The following is a 14555-nucleotide window of genomic DNA, read 5'->3' as shown; positions in this document are numbered from 1 at the left end:
TTTCCCACTGTGGTGAGGAAAAGCTCTTGATGGGAAAATGACACTGAGCGATCACCCTTAGGATGTGGGTGAGAAGTGCAAGTGAAATAATTGAGTAAATATACTAAGTCGCCTCTGTCACTTCCTTCCCCTAATGTTGCCATGGCCACACGCAAAACAAAGCTGGCTCAGCCGCTGAGCCATCACCACCGACAAGCTGCTACACCTTCTGATGAAATGTGATTTTGTCATCACTCTTGCCTCAGTTTAAATTAATTTAGAAGGGTAAAGATAATGGTAATGAAATAATAATAAGGCTGTAGCTCTTTCACAGGCAAAGGTCAGCTTAGACAATGAAGTCAGTCTTGGGATTCAGGACTTCAGGGAATGCATGGGAGGCTGCGGAATGCCTTTTTATTTTCCAAAGGCACATAAAAGTATCTTGAACTTGCATTCCAAGTAAGGGAAAATACTTCCACAGGACGACGCAGCATTTCACCAAGTATCAGCCTCCAAAAGGATTACAGAAGTAAACAAATAGTCTATTTCAAATGGGGTAAAAGAACGTGTAAGCAGTGATCTTAAAATAAGTAGCTAGTCATGCAGTTCTTGAGACAAACTGAAAATTAATTTATTTCACAACATCTTTCGCAAAGATCTAGTTGTTTAACTGCACCAATAAAACGGGAAGAGGAAAAGGTGGACAAGTGCTGTGAGAACTTTCAGTTAAGATACTGAAGGTAGGCGAGGCAACATCAAACTACCTAATTTTAAGAAAGGTGGAAACTTATTTGAATAATTGCAGTCCAATTTCTACAGCAAAGGTTTTAAAGCATTTTTTTTTGAGCCTGAAATAAGTCTTTTCACACGCATGATTGTATTTCTGCATTCAAAGGGCTTTGTGCAAAACCAGTGAGAAACATCTTCAGAGGACCCTGGATCAGGACTTAAATGAGCCACTTGGACTGAGTATGTCCTGTTTTCTTTGGTAAGTGAATTAATAAGTGCGAGACTGTTGCCAAGGAAAGCAAATATTTTGTTTTCACTGGCAAGTGAGTTAAAAAAAACCTGAACAGCTCAGACAGGGCTGCCTTCGAAGACTGGGCTCTACTGACAACTTCCACCAATCCTGTTATAAAGATGAGATCAGCACCCTTGTGGTAAAATTCATAGCAGTTTGCCATGCTAGTATATGCATGCACAGCATCTTCTGCACTCTGCTGCTGCTGGCTGGCAGCAGGTCTGGCTGAAAGCTCTAGTGATGCTGCAAAGACACAGCCCCAGAGTGACTCGGCTGATGGCTTGCCATGGCTCTGGTAGGAGTCATCGTGCTCCGCTGACTTTATGCTCCAAGCAGACAAACCTCGCCACAAACCTTACTCACTGCAGTCAGCTACTGAAAAAGGAAATGGGTGTGTATTTAAAAAAAAAAAAAACCAACAGAAAACAAACCTTAAAACTTGACGGTGTTCATGACACTTTCCTTTGGCACAGCAGACTAGGATGTTTAGGCACTGCTAAGCAGGAAGAGTAAATGGGAGCTTGTGGTTTGGAGACATGATACATCTTTCCTCATGCTGCTGAATTCCTCTGTTTGGGTATGTGGCAGGGAAAGCCCTTTAAAGGAAAGCCCTGTGCTCTGAAGAACAGCAAGCGCCACTCACATAGGCAATTGCAAATGACTTAATTGGCTTCATTTTAGGGAAGGCAAGAAGAAAGGAAAGACTTCTCTTGAGAGCTTGAATGTTCCTTTTACACCAGGAAATAAAACTCTTTAGTATCAGCCATCACAAGGGGTCAAAGCTTCATTTTCAGGCAACAGTTGGTTCCTAGTGCAAGATTAAGACAAGGTTCACTGCTCAGAGATAAATTTGTAAAAGAAACCTCTCTGCAGTCAGTTTCTCACCAAATTCTCCTGCTGATGTCAGTTACAGGTTGGTATCAACGAATTCAGTTGTGCAATGCTTATGGCCTGGCAGCATTGGGATAGCTATATGATGGCCAGGGCTAGAACCAGGATTAGGACTAAGGTTACGGTTTAGGAGGGAATGTGCTCCACCGCCAGGATTATTGCTGAATCCTGCATAGTCTGACCTTCATGATGCCCTTTACTTGGATTTTAGAAAGCAGGGCATGACTTGTAAGTCAAAGACTAGAGTTAAGGTTAGTCCCTGTCACCCATGTTTCTTACAGAGTTGCAGTAGGCTCCTTGAAACAGCCCAGGGCTGGCTCACATACAAACACTCCACCTGAAGGGCAGATGACTAAGGGATAGCCATTGATTGTGGGCTTAAACTGCCATAGCAAATGAGTTTAAGTAAGAGGCGGCATCAGTTAATTAAAATAGCCTGTGTTTAGTACTTGACCAGCAGTGGATATCTATCCAGCAACCCAGGCTGGACTGGAGGGAAAAGCATGGCGGGGCAGCTAGTGACAGGGGGGCTGCAGCAGCAGGTTTCTTGCTGCAGTTAACTAAGCTTAGTGAGCTACATTAAACTCCTGCCTGGCATTAGTAGTGCCCTGTGTTTAATTCTGGGGCATTTAGCTAAATTCTTGTTAATGGCTGGGTTAGGGACTTGATCTCCAGGATCAGGTCTCCTGCTCAATTAAACAATAGCCCTGTGCAGCCTTGCAACAAAGCTTCACTGCAGACTCTACCCCTCTCCTTTGGCAAGAAATAGCCACAAGTCTCAAGGTTTGCAGCAGAAAACAGACCAGATCTCAGCTCAACAGTGTCACAGGCAGGTGTCACGGCATGGCCCATTCCCAACCTAAGTCCAAATGCCTCAGTCTCACACTGTGCCTTGGCTGAGTTATGAAATACCTGGAGAATGCCGCACCACGCTCCCGAGCCAAGCAACACACAGCAGTTTGGCTTGAGAGGGAGCACGGATAGATCCCAGGCCAAGGTCTGGGCAGGGTGTTGCTGCACATGTGCTACTTTAGGTTCAGGTCCTTTCCAACCCAAACAGACATATTAGCACTTAATTAATTGCAGAGTCAAACTAGCTTTATTGCTACTTACATTGCTAGAAAGATTTACATGGGATGTGTGCTAGGGCCAGAATCCATGTCACTACCCCGGTGAAAGCCTGGAGAAACACCATTGATTTTAGTGCAGCTATTGTAGATCCGTGCAGTGTAATCCTCAAACCTAGCCCAGGCAATGCCCTTGCACCAGTCACTTATTGCTATGTTTACTTGACAGCGGCAGCAGACCAATGAAGCAAGGCTGCCAAAAGGTTACAAACAGAGGCTGTAAGATCTGTCCCACAGATAAAAATATAAAAGGTTGGTGCTTTTCTCTTCCACTTTCCTTCCCGCTAGACTGCTAGTAAGAACCTGCTAGTAAGAGGAAAAAACACAACAACAACAACAAAAAAAAAAACAACAGAAAACAGTAAGAATGAATCACTTTCCTCCCCTCTTATCTATGAAAATCAACAGGCTTAGAAACGGTAGCAATGATTTATTGAGCCACACCTCTAGGGTGCCTGCTGTGCCCTATGGTAGGTGGGAGCATGCAGGTGGCAGGAGACAACACCTCAGATCAAAGCAGCTTACCCTCGGCAAGGTATCCGACTAGCTCTGCACAGCAGCAGGCTTCTGACCACGAGGGAGGGAGTCTGTCTCTCAAGGTTTCCGAGGACTGCGTGATTTCTAGGAGGTGTGGGGCACGCGCTATCCCCAGTATGATCAACAGACTGACACATGCTCAGCTCCTTCGAGGATTGGGCCAAAAACCACTCTGAAGTCAGACAGGAGTAAGTGGGAACAAGAGCATGCAGATAACTCCATTACTCACCTGCGGCTGAGAGGCCAGATTCATCTTGTAAGGATGCGTCTTTCCCTCCTCATTTACAAGTGGCGACCAGACTTTTGACTCCGTTCTGCAACACACAGATTTTTTTAATAGTTAATCCACTTTCATCACTGAGCACCATTACTGTTATTAAGACTTGAAGTTCATCAGCTGAAAACATTTCCCCAGTCCTTTGTATATAGCACTATCCACATCAGGAGGAAATCTAGACAGCCTCGTTTTAGGCATGTAACTTGGATGACTTAGTTATGTTGTATGAGGGTCCTTGGAGAAACACAGGATCTCAGCAGTGACTGTTCTGGCTTATCCTTCGGAACTCCACTAGCAACACAACAAGCATGGGCTCTGACCCAGGCAGTAGAGTTGGGGGTCACCCACCCAAACAGTGGAAGCTGAAGATACCCCTTAGGTGCAGATCCTTTAATTAAGTGAGAGAATTCTGATTATTGTGTGTTTCAGCTTTTATGGGTAGTCAGGAAGAGGAATGATTCTTGTCTGTATTGATGACACAGAAAACATTTTGTTCTTGAAGTTCTGCTGTCTTGGATAAGCTATAAATATTTTTTTTTTGGGGTCTCCAGAACTTTCTTCTTATTTATACAGTGGTATCCATGTTGAACAAACAGAGGCTTTTAGGAATTGAAAAAATTCAGAAAGAATTCAGAAATGAAAAATGGGTCCAAGTCTGCAATGGGACTAATAGCTGAGATGACATAATATGTCCAAGAGAAAGTCTACATTTTCTGGCCTGTGGTCTGACCCAATTACTAACAGTCGCCTGAAACACAAGTCAAGATCTGTGACCAAAACCAACCGCTTTTACTGCTGTCATTCTGGAGTTTTGCTGTGTCCCAAAGAACAACAGACAAACAAGCGCTGAGGAAGAAGCAAAGTGCTTAGAGTTGCTTGAGATGCTTTGTGGGAAACATGCCACCCACATTTCTCAGTAGTTAGCATTTCAGATGGACTACACAATGCCACTTTTCCCAAACATTTAATAGTAAGGAACGAGTGGCTGCAGTACTGCTGAATGAAAACCGTTGTTCAGTGCTAAACATTGCATAATGCAGCAACCAGATGGCTGATAAACTCTTAGGATGAGTTTTGAAAACCATGTCCTGTTTTGACAGGAACCCTTTGTAGAATCCGCAACTGCAGATAGATGTACTTCCCAGATATTTGTGGGTCCAGGGCCAGCTACAATTTAAGTACTTAGTTAGCAAAACAGGAATGCTTCCACTGAGAATTAACTGGATAACTGGAAACAGACTTTAAGCAGAAAAAGCTTATAAAACTGACAAAGATGGAGAAACAGGGCGTAGATCTACCCACAATAAATTCAATCTGGTCTACACCATTCCTCTAAAAGACCTCCAATGTCAGGACATTTTTGAAACAGCCCAAACTTAACTGTGATGCACATGTATATCCCAGACATTTGCTGCATAAATAATTTTTTTAAGACTTACATCCAGAGGGCAGCTCAGACGAAAGAGACAGGAGGCAGCATTCTCACTCAGGAAACAGGAGAAATTTTATTGACCTGCTATTGCATGTATTGCACTCCGGACTTTACACGGAAGAAACCTGAATGAAGTCTGCCGTGCTGTACTTCCTTTCATAGGAAAGTATAAAGACACAGGTCACACCAGTTATCATCCTTTACAAGCACTCAGGTACAGCAAACCTTTGACTCCAGGCTATCACACCCTGCAGGCTCAGCTGCAGTGCTGACACCCGACAACCTACACCACCCAAATCCTGGCGTCTGGTGAGCTGGGGCACATGCAGGCTAGCAAATATGAATGTTAACAGCTGCACGAGATCAGATCTATGCCAATGTGATCATTATCTTGTCTCAACAGCTGCCATCACTGGATGCACACCATACCACAGGTGAGTATAAAACAGAATCGCACAGAATCACAGAACGGTAGAGTTTGGAAGGGATCTCTGGAGATCATCTAGTCCAACCCCCCTGCCAGAGCAGGTTCATCTAGAGCAGGTTGCACAACCATTCCCTCCTTGCTTCTGGCAACCTGTGCTTTACAGCGTCTGAGGAGCCAACAGTTTTACCCAGACTATGGCTATCAAGCCTGACAAAGTGACAGCCACCTCTAAGATGGCTGTATTTTGCACTTGAAGACTGTGTTTGCGGAAGGGAGCAGCCCGTTGATCAATGCAAAACTTTATTCCTTCAAAGTGCTTGGAGATCACATGCAACCAAGCTTCATGTTCTCTGGAAAAACTAGGGATACAGCAAAGTATATGGAAATCAAATACCCTGCCAGCCAGGCTGCACGCAAGTGGACATTGGCTGAGATGAAAGAGCAGTTCAGGCAGTATTAAACACTTCAGCTGATTTCTAGCATGAGGCATCCCTGTGCCAGTTCTCACTAGCAGTGACCTAAGTACTCTTGAGGTAGCATTTTCTTTTGCAGTAGTTTAATATTATCAGATTTCAGAAGCACCAAAGGGCCTTATTCAGACTTAAAATTTAAGCTTAGAGCAGGTCAATATATGAATACAGAACAGAAACCTCCCCCCAGGACCCCAGGCACTTGCTTTTGTCCCACTGCCCCTCACACGCGTTTGAGGTGATGCAGCACCTTGGTCTGTAGCGTAGGGGAGGCAGCTATGGCCAACTACTGCAGCCAATAGGGTTTTTTTGACCAGATTTTTCTCCCTTAGTTATTAGCAAGCCAAAAAGCACAAGTTTGTTTCCCAGCCTGCTGCCATTCTGGTCTGTCACTGGATATAAATGGAAGCAGCAAGGTCATTCCGGGCTTTACTTTCAATTCAGTTTAAAAGTTATCCAAACAGAAAGGTTAAATAGCCCGCGCGGTTGTCCCTCTAAGGCTGGGAGGATAAAGCTTCCCTTTGTCTTCACAACAGCTGCAGCAGAGCCCTTCAGCCACTCTCAACAGCCCATTTATGGCCCCAGCAAAGCCACGTAGAGGAGACAGCTTTGCTCTCCCTGGCTTTGCCTAGCGGGGCTTTCAAGGCGCATACCCTGTCCCACCACACCACCTGTGGAGCCCACTGTGTGCAGGTCATCAATGTCCCACTGCTGGCCCAGGACTTATTTTCTGAAAGGCTGGGAAGTGTGGACACAAGGCACAGACAGTAGGCCAGATTTGTTAGACTCATTGTGTTTGTATCTTATCTATATGTTTTCCTATCTTATTTATATGAAGCAGGGAAGAGGCGTCAGAGTAGAAAGCTCAAACCCAGCCTTTGCAGCCATGCCTTCAGTTCACAGCAGGCTGCTATGGGTAGGACTGCAGCAGCTTTCTGGAGGATTTTTTCCAAATTTGGGGGAGTGGACCCCCAGTCACAAAACCACCTCTACGCTCCCCTCAGCGAGGCTATACCCCTGCCACTGAGCACGGCCACGCTAGCAGGGCTGCCAGACCTGCCTCTCCACCAGTGGCGAGGCTGGATGTCCAACAGCCTGCTGGGGAATCCACCATCTTTGGTGAAAGCCAGCGGGTTTCGGCATCCCCATAGGATCTCACAGACTCCTGCTTACACTGATGAATATTTCTTTTATAATATGGTTTCTAATGCGTATTCTTTCAAATGAGACTCCAGCAGAGAGCAACACTCAAACAGTGCAGAAAGAGAAGACACTCAAACAAGCCTGGGAACAAGTGCCAAGCAAATTAATTGCAGGCACATGGATATACAAACTTTGTCATGTCTGTAGTTTACATTTCCATGCTGTTTCCTTACAACAGGAGAGAGAGCAACCAAGACACGGCCAGGGAATAAGCCATGCGTTTGCTCTTTCATCCAGGCAGAAACCAAGACCCAAGATTAGAAAGAAATTTCTCTGATGCTAGTTTGGATGGGGAGGAACTGGTAGGAAGGGGAGGAAGGAAACTGCATGCAAGTCAAGGCAGGAATCTGGAGAGGTATTTACGAAATACAACATTTTTCAAGAAGCTTGGCTTGAACATGGTATAATATAAACATTACAAGAGCCTAGATTTTGCTATCAGCGCTTTGCATGCAGAGCTGGGCCATAGCTTCGAGGGAAAATTCAGAACTGGAAAAAAGAGGGTCTAATTCTGTGTGCCAGGAACTGCGTGAATAAGTTCCATAAAGAAAGGCAGGCACATTTACATTCCCATTTCAAACACTGGGTTGGATACGAGATACCAAAGTAGCAAGTAAACCCGTAAAGATTGAAAAGTTCCTTGCGCAACACTAAGTTTACTAGCTGAAAAATGAGGAAAGACGTAAAGAACTCCTCTTTCAACCCTCCCCGGAGTTTTAGACAGGCATTTTAATAATGTTTAGAAACTAACTACAAGAGCTCTCAGGCTACCAGGAAGGTACCTTTTAATCAGACTTTTAGCTACAACAGCTGCAAAGTACATGCTCTTGGATTTAAACATGAGCAATCACTTTTAGCAACCATCCATTAATGGACATATTGGCTTTGGCAAGCAAAACTGTACTCGGGCTGCACGCAGCCTATTGCCAATTCAAACAGCAATGCTAGTCACAATTTCCCAGAGACAAGAGCCCCCAAATTAATTTCTTCACACACGGCCCTCTCCTCCTTGCATTTCAGGTATCTCTTCACACAACCACTTAAAAAAAAAAAAAGGGAAACTCTGGCTACACAGAAAAAGCAACAGAAACTGATCACAAGCAGAATCATTACAGAGTTACAAAGGATAAAAACCTGACTCCTCAGCCTCACACAGTTCTTCCACCAGCCAGCTACAGAGTTAATCATTTCGCCTCGACAAAAAGGCTGTAAAAACACAACAAATGCCAAGCTTGACTTGACAAAATGACTTTGAATGTGCCAATCATTAGTAAATGCTGCCGGAAAGCACGCAGGAGGGCTGGGAGCACCACACCAGCCATGGAGAGGTTGTGAGCCACCACGGAGGGCCAGCAATCTGCATGCCCTTATATAGATGCACACAGAGCATCAGGCTTTTCCCAGGGCCAAAAGAATTATTAGTAAGATGACAGAGCTGGAAAACTCTTCCTGGCAGGGAAGCAAAAAGCAAACCTAAATGAGTCAACAGATTCCACCAGCTTCCTACTACAAAAATGCAAGCCTATTGTGGCTTTGTGGAACTAGGCCCCACGGCTGAGACCTGGGAACACATGGGGCAAGCAAGAGCACAACTGAACCTATCGAATAAAACGCAGGTGACATCACACACATGCTCTCTCCTTCTTCATAAGCATCTACACATGATCCTTTCTGATAATGCATTTAATGTGCTGGTAGCAGATGTGAGACTTCCCTGATCCTAGCACTTTTCAAAGAACAAGTACGTAGCTTCATTCCTTGGCATCACTTTTAGCAAAGTAACAGACTGTTTTGCAAACAAAAAAGGTGCATTAATATATGCTATGCTGGCAGCAGAGCTGCAGAAAAGCAGCTTCAAATCTGAAGAAAAGGACAGTAGGAGCAGAACAAGAGATTACATGTTTGCAATCCCTTTTCACAAATATTCTTCTCTTATTACGACCCTCAAGCTGCCTCCAGACATAGAGGGAAGGGCAGACTCACCGTAGGATCACATCTCTTTTGTTGAAAAAGCCCATCTAAATACACACTTTATCTTTGAGTTGCTCAGGGCTGCCTACGAGCACAGTTCCACCACCCATTTGGTGACTAAAGCCAGAGGCAAAGAGCCATTTGTTTGAGAAATAAATTTTCACCTGTGCTGCAATGAACATTTGTCTGGTTTTGTACATCTGCAGCTACAGCTACACAATGCTACGTGTCAAAATTATCATGAGCGTTACCACTGAAATCAGTGACGCCTGGATCTTTTGGCTATCAGGCGAATTTTGTGGTAGGAGAATTTCTTCCTCCTGAGCTTTCCCTTCTTTGAATGCTCTTTATCAGAGCGAGCGTCGTTCCCAAAATACACTAAGTTTCCAAAGGAAGTTGATAGCTTACTCCAGTCTGTTGGACACATCTTACTGCTTACCCCCATTAAAGGAAAATCAGAGGTGTGCTTGGAAGAGGTGCAGCCTGGAGGGACATTTTGACACTAAAATGTCAGTGCAACAATGTATACACCCTAATTGAACAAAAAAAAAAAAAAAAAGAAAAAAAAAAGAAAAAAGGGGGGACGACAACACCACACAGGACCAAAACCAAAACCAGCTCTTCTCAAAGACTCAAGATCCCAAACTTACTTTTTCCTACGAATGGGAGAGACTCAAAAACTCTGCCTGTGAAACTTCTCCATTTAGCAACCAGGTGGTTTTGAGTTGACTGAAGCACAGTCTGCTGTAGGTCAATCTTTCTGGGCATACCATACAAAACCATGGTGCTGAGCATGATTTTTCACCACTGATGACAATAATGGAACCTTTACTTTGGCTGCTTGGGAATTACATTTCTAAAAGCACTCGCTAGCCTGAAATAAAAAGCAAAATGAACAAAAGAGCGGGGAACTGCTAGACACGCTAAGTTCAGCAGGAATTTGGTGTATGTGCCAACATTGTTGAACACCCACTTTTGAGGCAGAAAACAGACCTTTCCAACTCTCTTCACACGTCAAACAGCAAAGCACCTGGCACTGCTGCTTAGAAAAGCATATTCAGAGAAAGCAATTTGTGGCTGGGTTTTAAATCTTTGGAAACTAACAGATTTGCACCTTTGGGTGAAAAAGCAGACCAGGCATGTTTTCTTCAGCTAGTAATTTGATCCATTTTTAATGGTGACATGTGTTAGACTAGATTTCCTGCCTACAATCCGATCTGAAACATTTTTGGACTGTTACCATCATTAAGGAAAATACCGAAACAGGAAACATTGGAATGCTGTTGATATTCACAATCAAGTGTACAGTGCAAACAGCATTTCCTTTACCAGAAGCGTTTAAGTCCTTTCAATTCTCTGCATTCACCCTTCTCTCAAATAATCATTAGTACAGACAAACATGAATACATTTTAACCGCTTGACTACCATTAAAAGAGAAGAGGGTTGCATAGATGCAGAACACACACACATACAAAGTTTGGTTTTGTCCACAGAAGAGCACAAGGAGAAGCGTAGCGCAATACTTCTCTAAAACATTCTCCCATCCTCCAGCTACTTCCAGCTTAAGGGCTTTCTGCAGCAGAGATACTGCCATGGCATATAATATCCTTTATAGATTTGTCTTCCATGAATTCATCCAGTCTCCTCTTGAACACACATGCACTTTTAGCATTCACAGCACAGGCACAAATGAAGTCCCCACTGCCACAACAGCATTGAGCCTCTGGTGGAACTGAAACACCTGATGTGAGCTTAGACCGTGTTTAAAATCCCTTCTGGGATCCCTTGCTACCAGCCCAAATGCAGTCTGAGAGCATTTTGCACATGAAATCATTTACACGAGTAATCATTTAAAATTCATCAGATAGATAGGAAATTAAAGATCACTAAGGATTTATGCTTTCACAAGACATCTCTGTGACAGTGAACAGAAAAAAAGAACTGGAAGCCTTCCTGCTCCAAAAAGCCTGTTGTGGCCGGGCACACCCTCAGCACCAGTTGTGCATGATGCTCCAGCCCATGGAGTTGCTGCCCTGCCAGACCACTTGTCCTTGCCAGCATAGCTATTTTGTACAACAGATCCAGCTAAGATCCATAGCAGATCCAGTCTGCTATGACTGCAGAGCATGGAGACCAGGCCCAAGAGTTAGTGGTGTTTAGGTGCAAATTATATACTTCCCTTCTTATACACAGCCAACTACTTACGGAGCAACTTCAACAGAGGAAAAACTTCCAGCTCTGACCTGATTGTATTGTTGGCCTTCCTGACTAACTGATTGACTATAAGGTCAAGCCTTACTGACAGAGTTTGGCCCACCAAGGCTCACGGAGCCCAGGCCATATCTCTTGGCCAGGTGGCACTCATTTTCCCAGATGCCTTCCACCTTCTCCACCTCAGTAGCAATGCTCTTTTCTTCATGGAGGAGAGCTGACCATCGACCCATAGTCTGCCTTCCTCGCTCCCTTCTTCTACCCTGAGTGGAACAGGAAGATGAAGCATGGGCTCCAAATGATGTAAAATGTCTCTGTCATCCTTTGAGGCCACCTCTCAAGATCTGCCATTTTAAGGTCTTGGCCGTAGACTGCAAAGTAAAGAAGGGTTTCAGCCTCAGCAACAGGGACTACATTGCATTTCTGACCACTGAGTCCAGCTGCATTTGCGACAACATGGTTAGGGGGGGCCCAGAAGGAGACAGTGGGCGCTAGGGATAAAATATTCCCAGAGTACAACCAGGAAAGACCACACGATGCACACGGCTCTCCTCTGAGAGAGTGCTCTGCAAGTATCATATTCCCTGATACAAACACATCTCTAGCAGCTATCAAATCTCCAAACAAGTAAGCAATGCTTCCCTAAGCAGAACTTTACTCCCAAAGAAGGAGGACCGAAAGACTTAAAGTCCCATAGAATCATCTAAAATGGATTTTACATAGATCAATGGGTAGAAATATCAAATCCTAAGTGGATAAGTAGTTAGATCACTGTTTTTCACTTGCAGTCTTAACACTCGTGGCCATCTTGTCAGCAGAACTCATTGATCAATACAGCAGCAGAAGTGTCCACACACGCTACCTCCTTGAAAGGGAGTCTTGAAAAAGAGTTGGGCTGTGCTAACTCAAAGCCCCTGCATGGCTTTACACAGCTGCACATCCAGCTAGTAATGTCTCCCTGGGCAGCTTCCACACCCAAGGCTGAGGAAACATGCATGGAGTAGCTATAAAGTTAACGACTTTGTAATTAACATTAGCAAACACATTTTACAGACTCAATGATCTGTTAAGAGTGAGCTTGCCCACAGGCTGAAAGAGCCCTTGCCTCCCTCCCCTCCGCTCTCCCAGCCAGAACCACATGGCACTGCTTTGCTAACTCAAGCAGACGGCTATTTCAGAGAGGAAAAGGAGCACTCCTTTGCAGGAAGATTACAGGCTGCCAAGTTAGAGGCCAGTATAAGAAACTCTGGGGCTAACATGCTGCTTCAATGCTCACTACCCATTCACACTGCCTGCACTGTGCTCCGTTCTTCCCTCTGTGAATTCCCTCAATGAACTGTCAGGCTTTTTTTGGCCGAGACCCATCACTTCTTCCTGAACTGGGAAATGCCTGCTGATCTCCTGGCATTATCCAAGCTACAGTAAAAGATTTCTGTTTATCACAGAAAAGCCCTGAACAACTGAACTACTGTGTCATTTAAGGCATGCTTTTGCACTCCTTCTGAAAGTACTTCCCCTGCATCTGCCATGAAGCTGATGTACAATCGCTCTGGGGGAAGGCAGCTGCAGGAAAAAACTCACTCCAGAGCAACTAGAAATGCCATGATACATCTACCACCTGACTTCAAGGAGTGCTGGTACCCATGGCTGCAATCTGAACCAAGAGGAAGGCTAAACCCCCAGCACCCCCAAAAAAATAGGCTCCAGTATTTTTAAGAAGCAATGTGTCAATGGAAGGCAGCCCCCTGACTTCCCGGGCTGCATTTGTACAAAGATGGCCCAAGAAAAAAACACAGCTGGGAAAAGAAATGAAGCTGTCCATTGCTTTGCAGCTTGGGACGGTGAGAAGGCTGAAGGCAGCCCGTGCTCTACGCTGATGACAGAGATTGTGGCTGAACTGTCACCTTCCTTTATTTTTTTCAGGACTCATGAGAGACTGATGCCTGACAGGCACTTTGATGCATCCTGGGTCATCACTGTTTGCACTGTTAGTGCTGTTTGATCAAGAGGCTGCAAAATGTACAACTGTTCTGAGTCCGTGTGCGACAAAAACTAGGCAATTAGTAGCTTGGACAACACACAACCGTATGTTTTAACTGATGAATTAGTGCAACAGGAAGAAAGGTCATCTCTGGTCATACCTCCTCTGCTATGAGTGAAGTTTTCATGAGATCTGTCTTTGATATTTTGCTGTCAGGAGCCACAGAATAGGCTGACAGCCTCTGCCACAAATTATCAGCCAATTTCTCACTGGGAAAGTTGTTTTCATGAGGTCAAAGTGCAGCAAATGCAAGCAGCATTAGGATTAAAGGCTGAAAGGCAGTTCCCTCTTGCTATCCAGTGCCTGGACAGACTAAGCATTAAGAGGTCAAATTAAACAAACCAGCCCGAGAGGTCTGCTCGCAAACCAAAACATAGCTACTGTCCGCCCCACATCCCTCCCTCTCCCCATCCCCAGTCTCGCTCAGCGACGTACCTGTTGACCGTCAGAGTTAGTTCATCTGTGCAACCCTTGATTTTGTTCTGCGCCTCAAGATGCGTCATGTTATCTGTGTTCACCCCATCAATGGCTATGATCTGGTCTCCTATACACAAGTTGGCTATTGCAGCTTTGCTACCTGGAGTCACCTATGAGAAAAAAAAAAAAAAAAAGAATAAAAGGACTTTCCAGGGAGCAGCTTTCCATAGCAACATTTGAAAAACAGTTGGAGCACTCAGGACTTCTCTTGCTGGTACCTCGAAGCAAGGAGGTGAAAACTGGTGAAAGCTTTCTGCTGAGAGTTTACTATCTAGATCTGGGCCTCTTGGACACTCTCAGGATTAAAGTTAGGGGCGGAATTCTGTCTTGGCACCCACAGAGAGAAACTTGCGGGGGAGACAACAGGTAAATAACAGAAGCTGTATTTTCACTCAAGGCAACTAGCTTCATGCTGGAGAGCAGGAACATACAGAAGGCAACTGTTGTTGCTGGACAGAGAAGTGTCCACCAAAGCGGAAGGTGCTGAGGA

General features: G+C 44.7%; 1 protein-coding gene across 4 annotated transcripts in view; it reads right to left on the bottom strand.

Annotated features, from left to right (window-relative positions):
• Positions 1 to 14555, bottom strand: part of PDLIM1 (PDZ and LIM domain 1) — a 45239-nt gene that overhangs the window by 19073 nt on the left and 11611 nt on the right. For all 4 annotated transcript variants that reach the window (XM_074590516.1, XM_074590514.1, XM_074590517.1 and 1 more), the window contains exons 2-3: positions 14024 to 14175; positions 3785 to 3869 (exon numbers count right to left, since the gene is read on the bottom strand). In XM_074590516.1, the coding sequence (XP_074446617.1) occupies positions 3785 to 3869; positions 14024 to 14175 (237 nt within the window). The remainder of the gene's footprint in view (positions 1 to 3784; positions 3870 to 14023; positions 14176 to 14555) is intronic.

Source organism: Larus michahellis, chromosome 6 (genome assembly GCF_964199755.1).
Source record: "Larus michahellis chromosome 6, bLarMic1.1, whole genome shotgun sequence".
Lineage (NCBI taxonomy): Eukaryota > Metazoa > Chordata > Aves > Charadriiformes > Laridae > Larus > Larus michahellis.
Note: the sequence above shows the minus strand (reverse complement) of the source record. Positions and strands in the feature narration are given on the sequence as shown.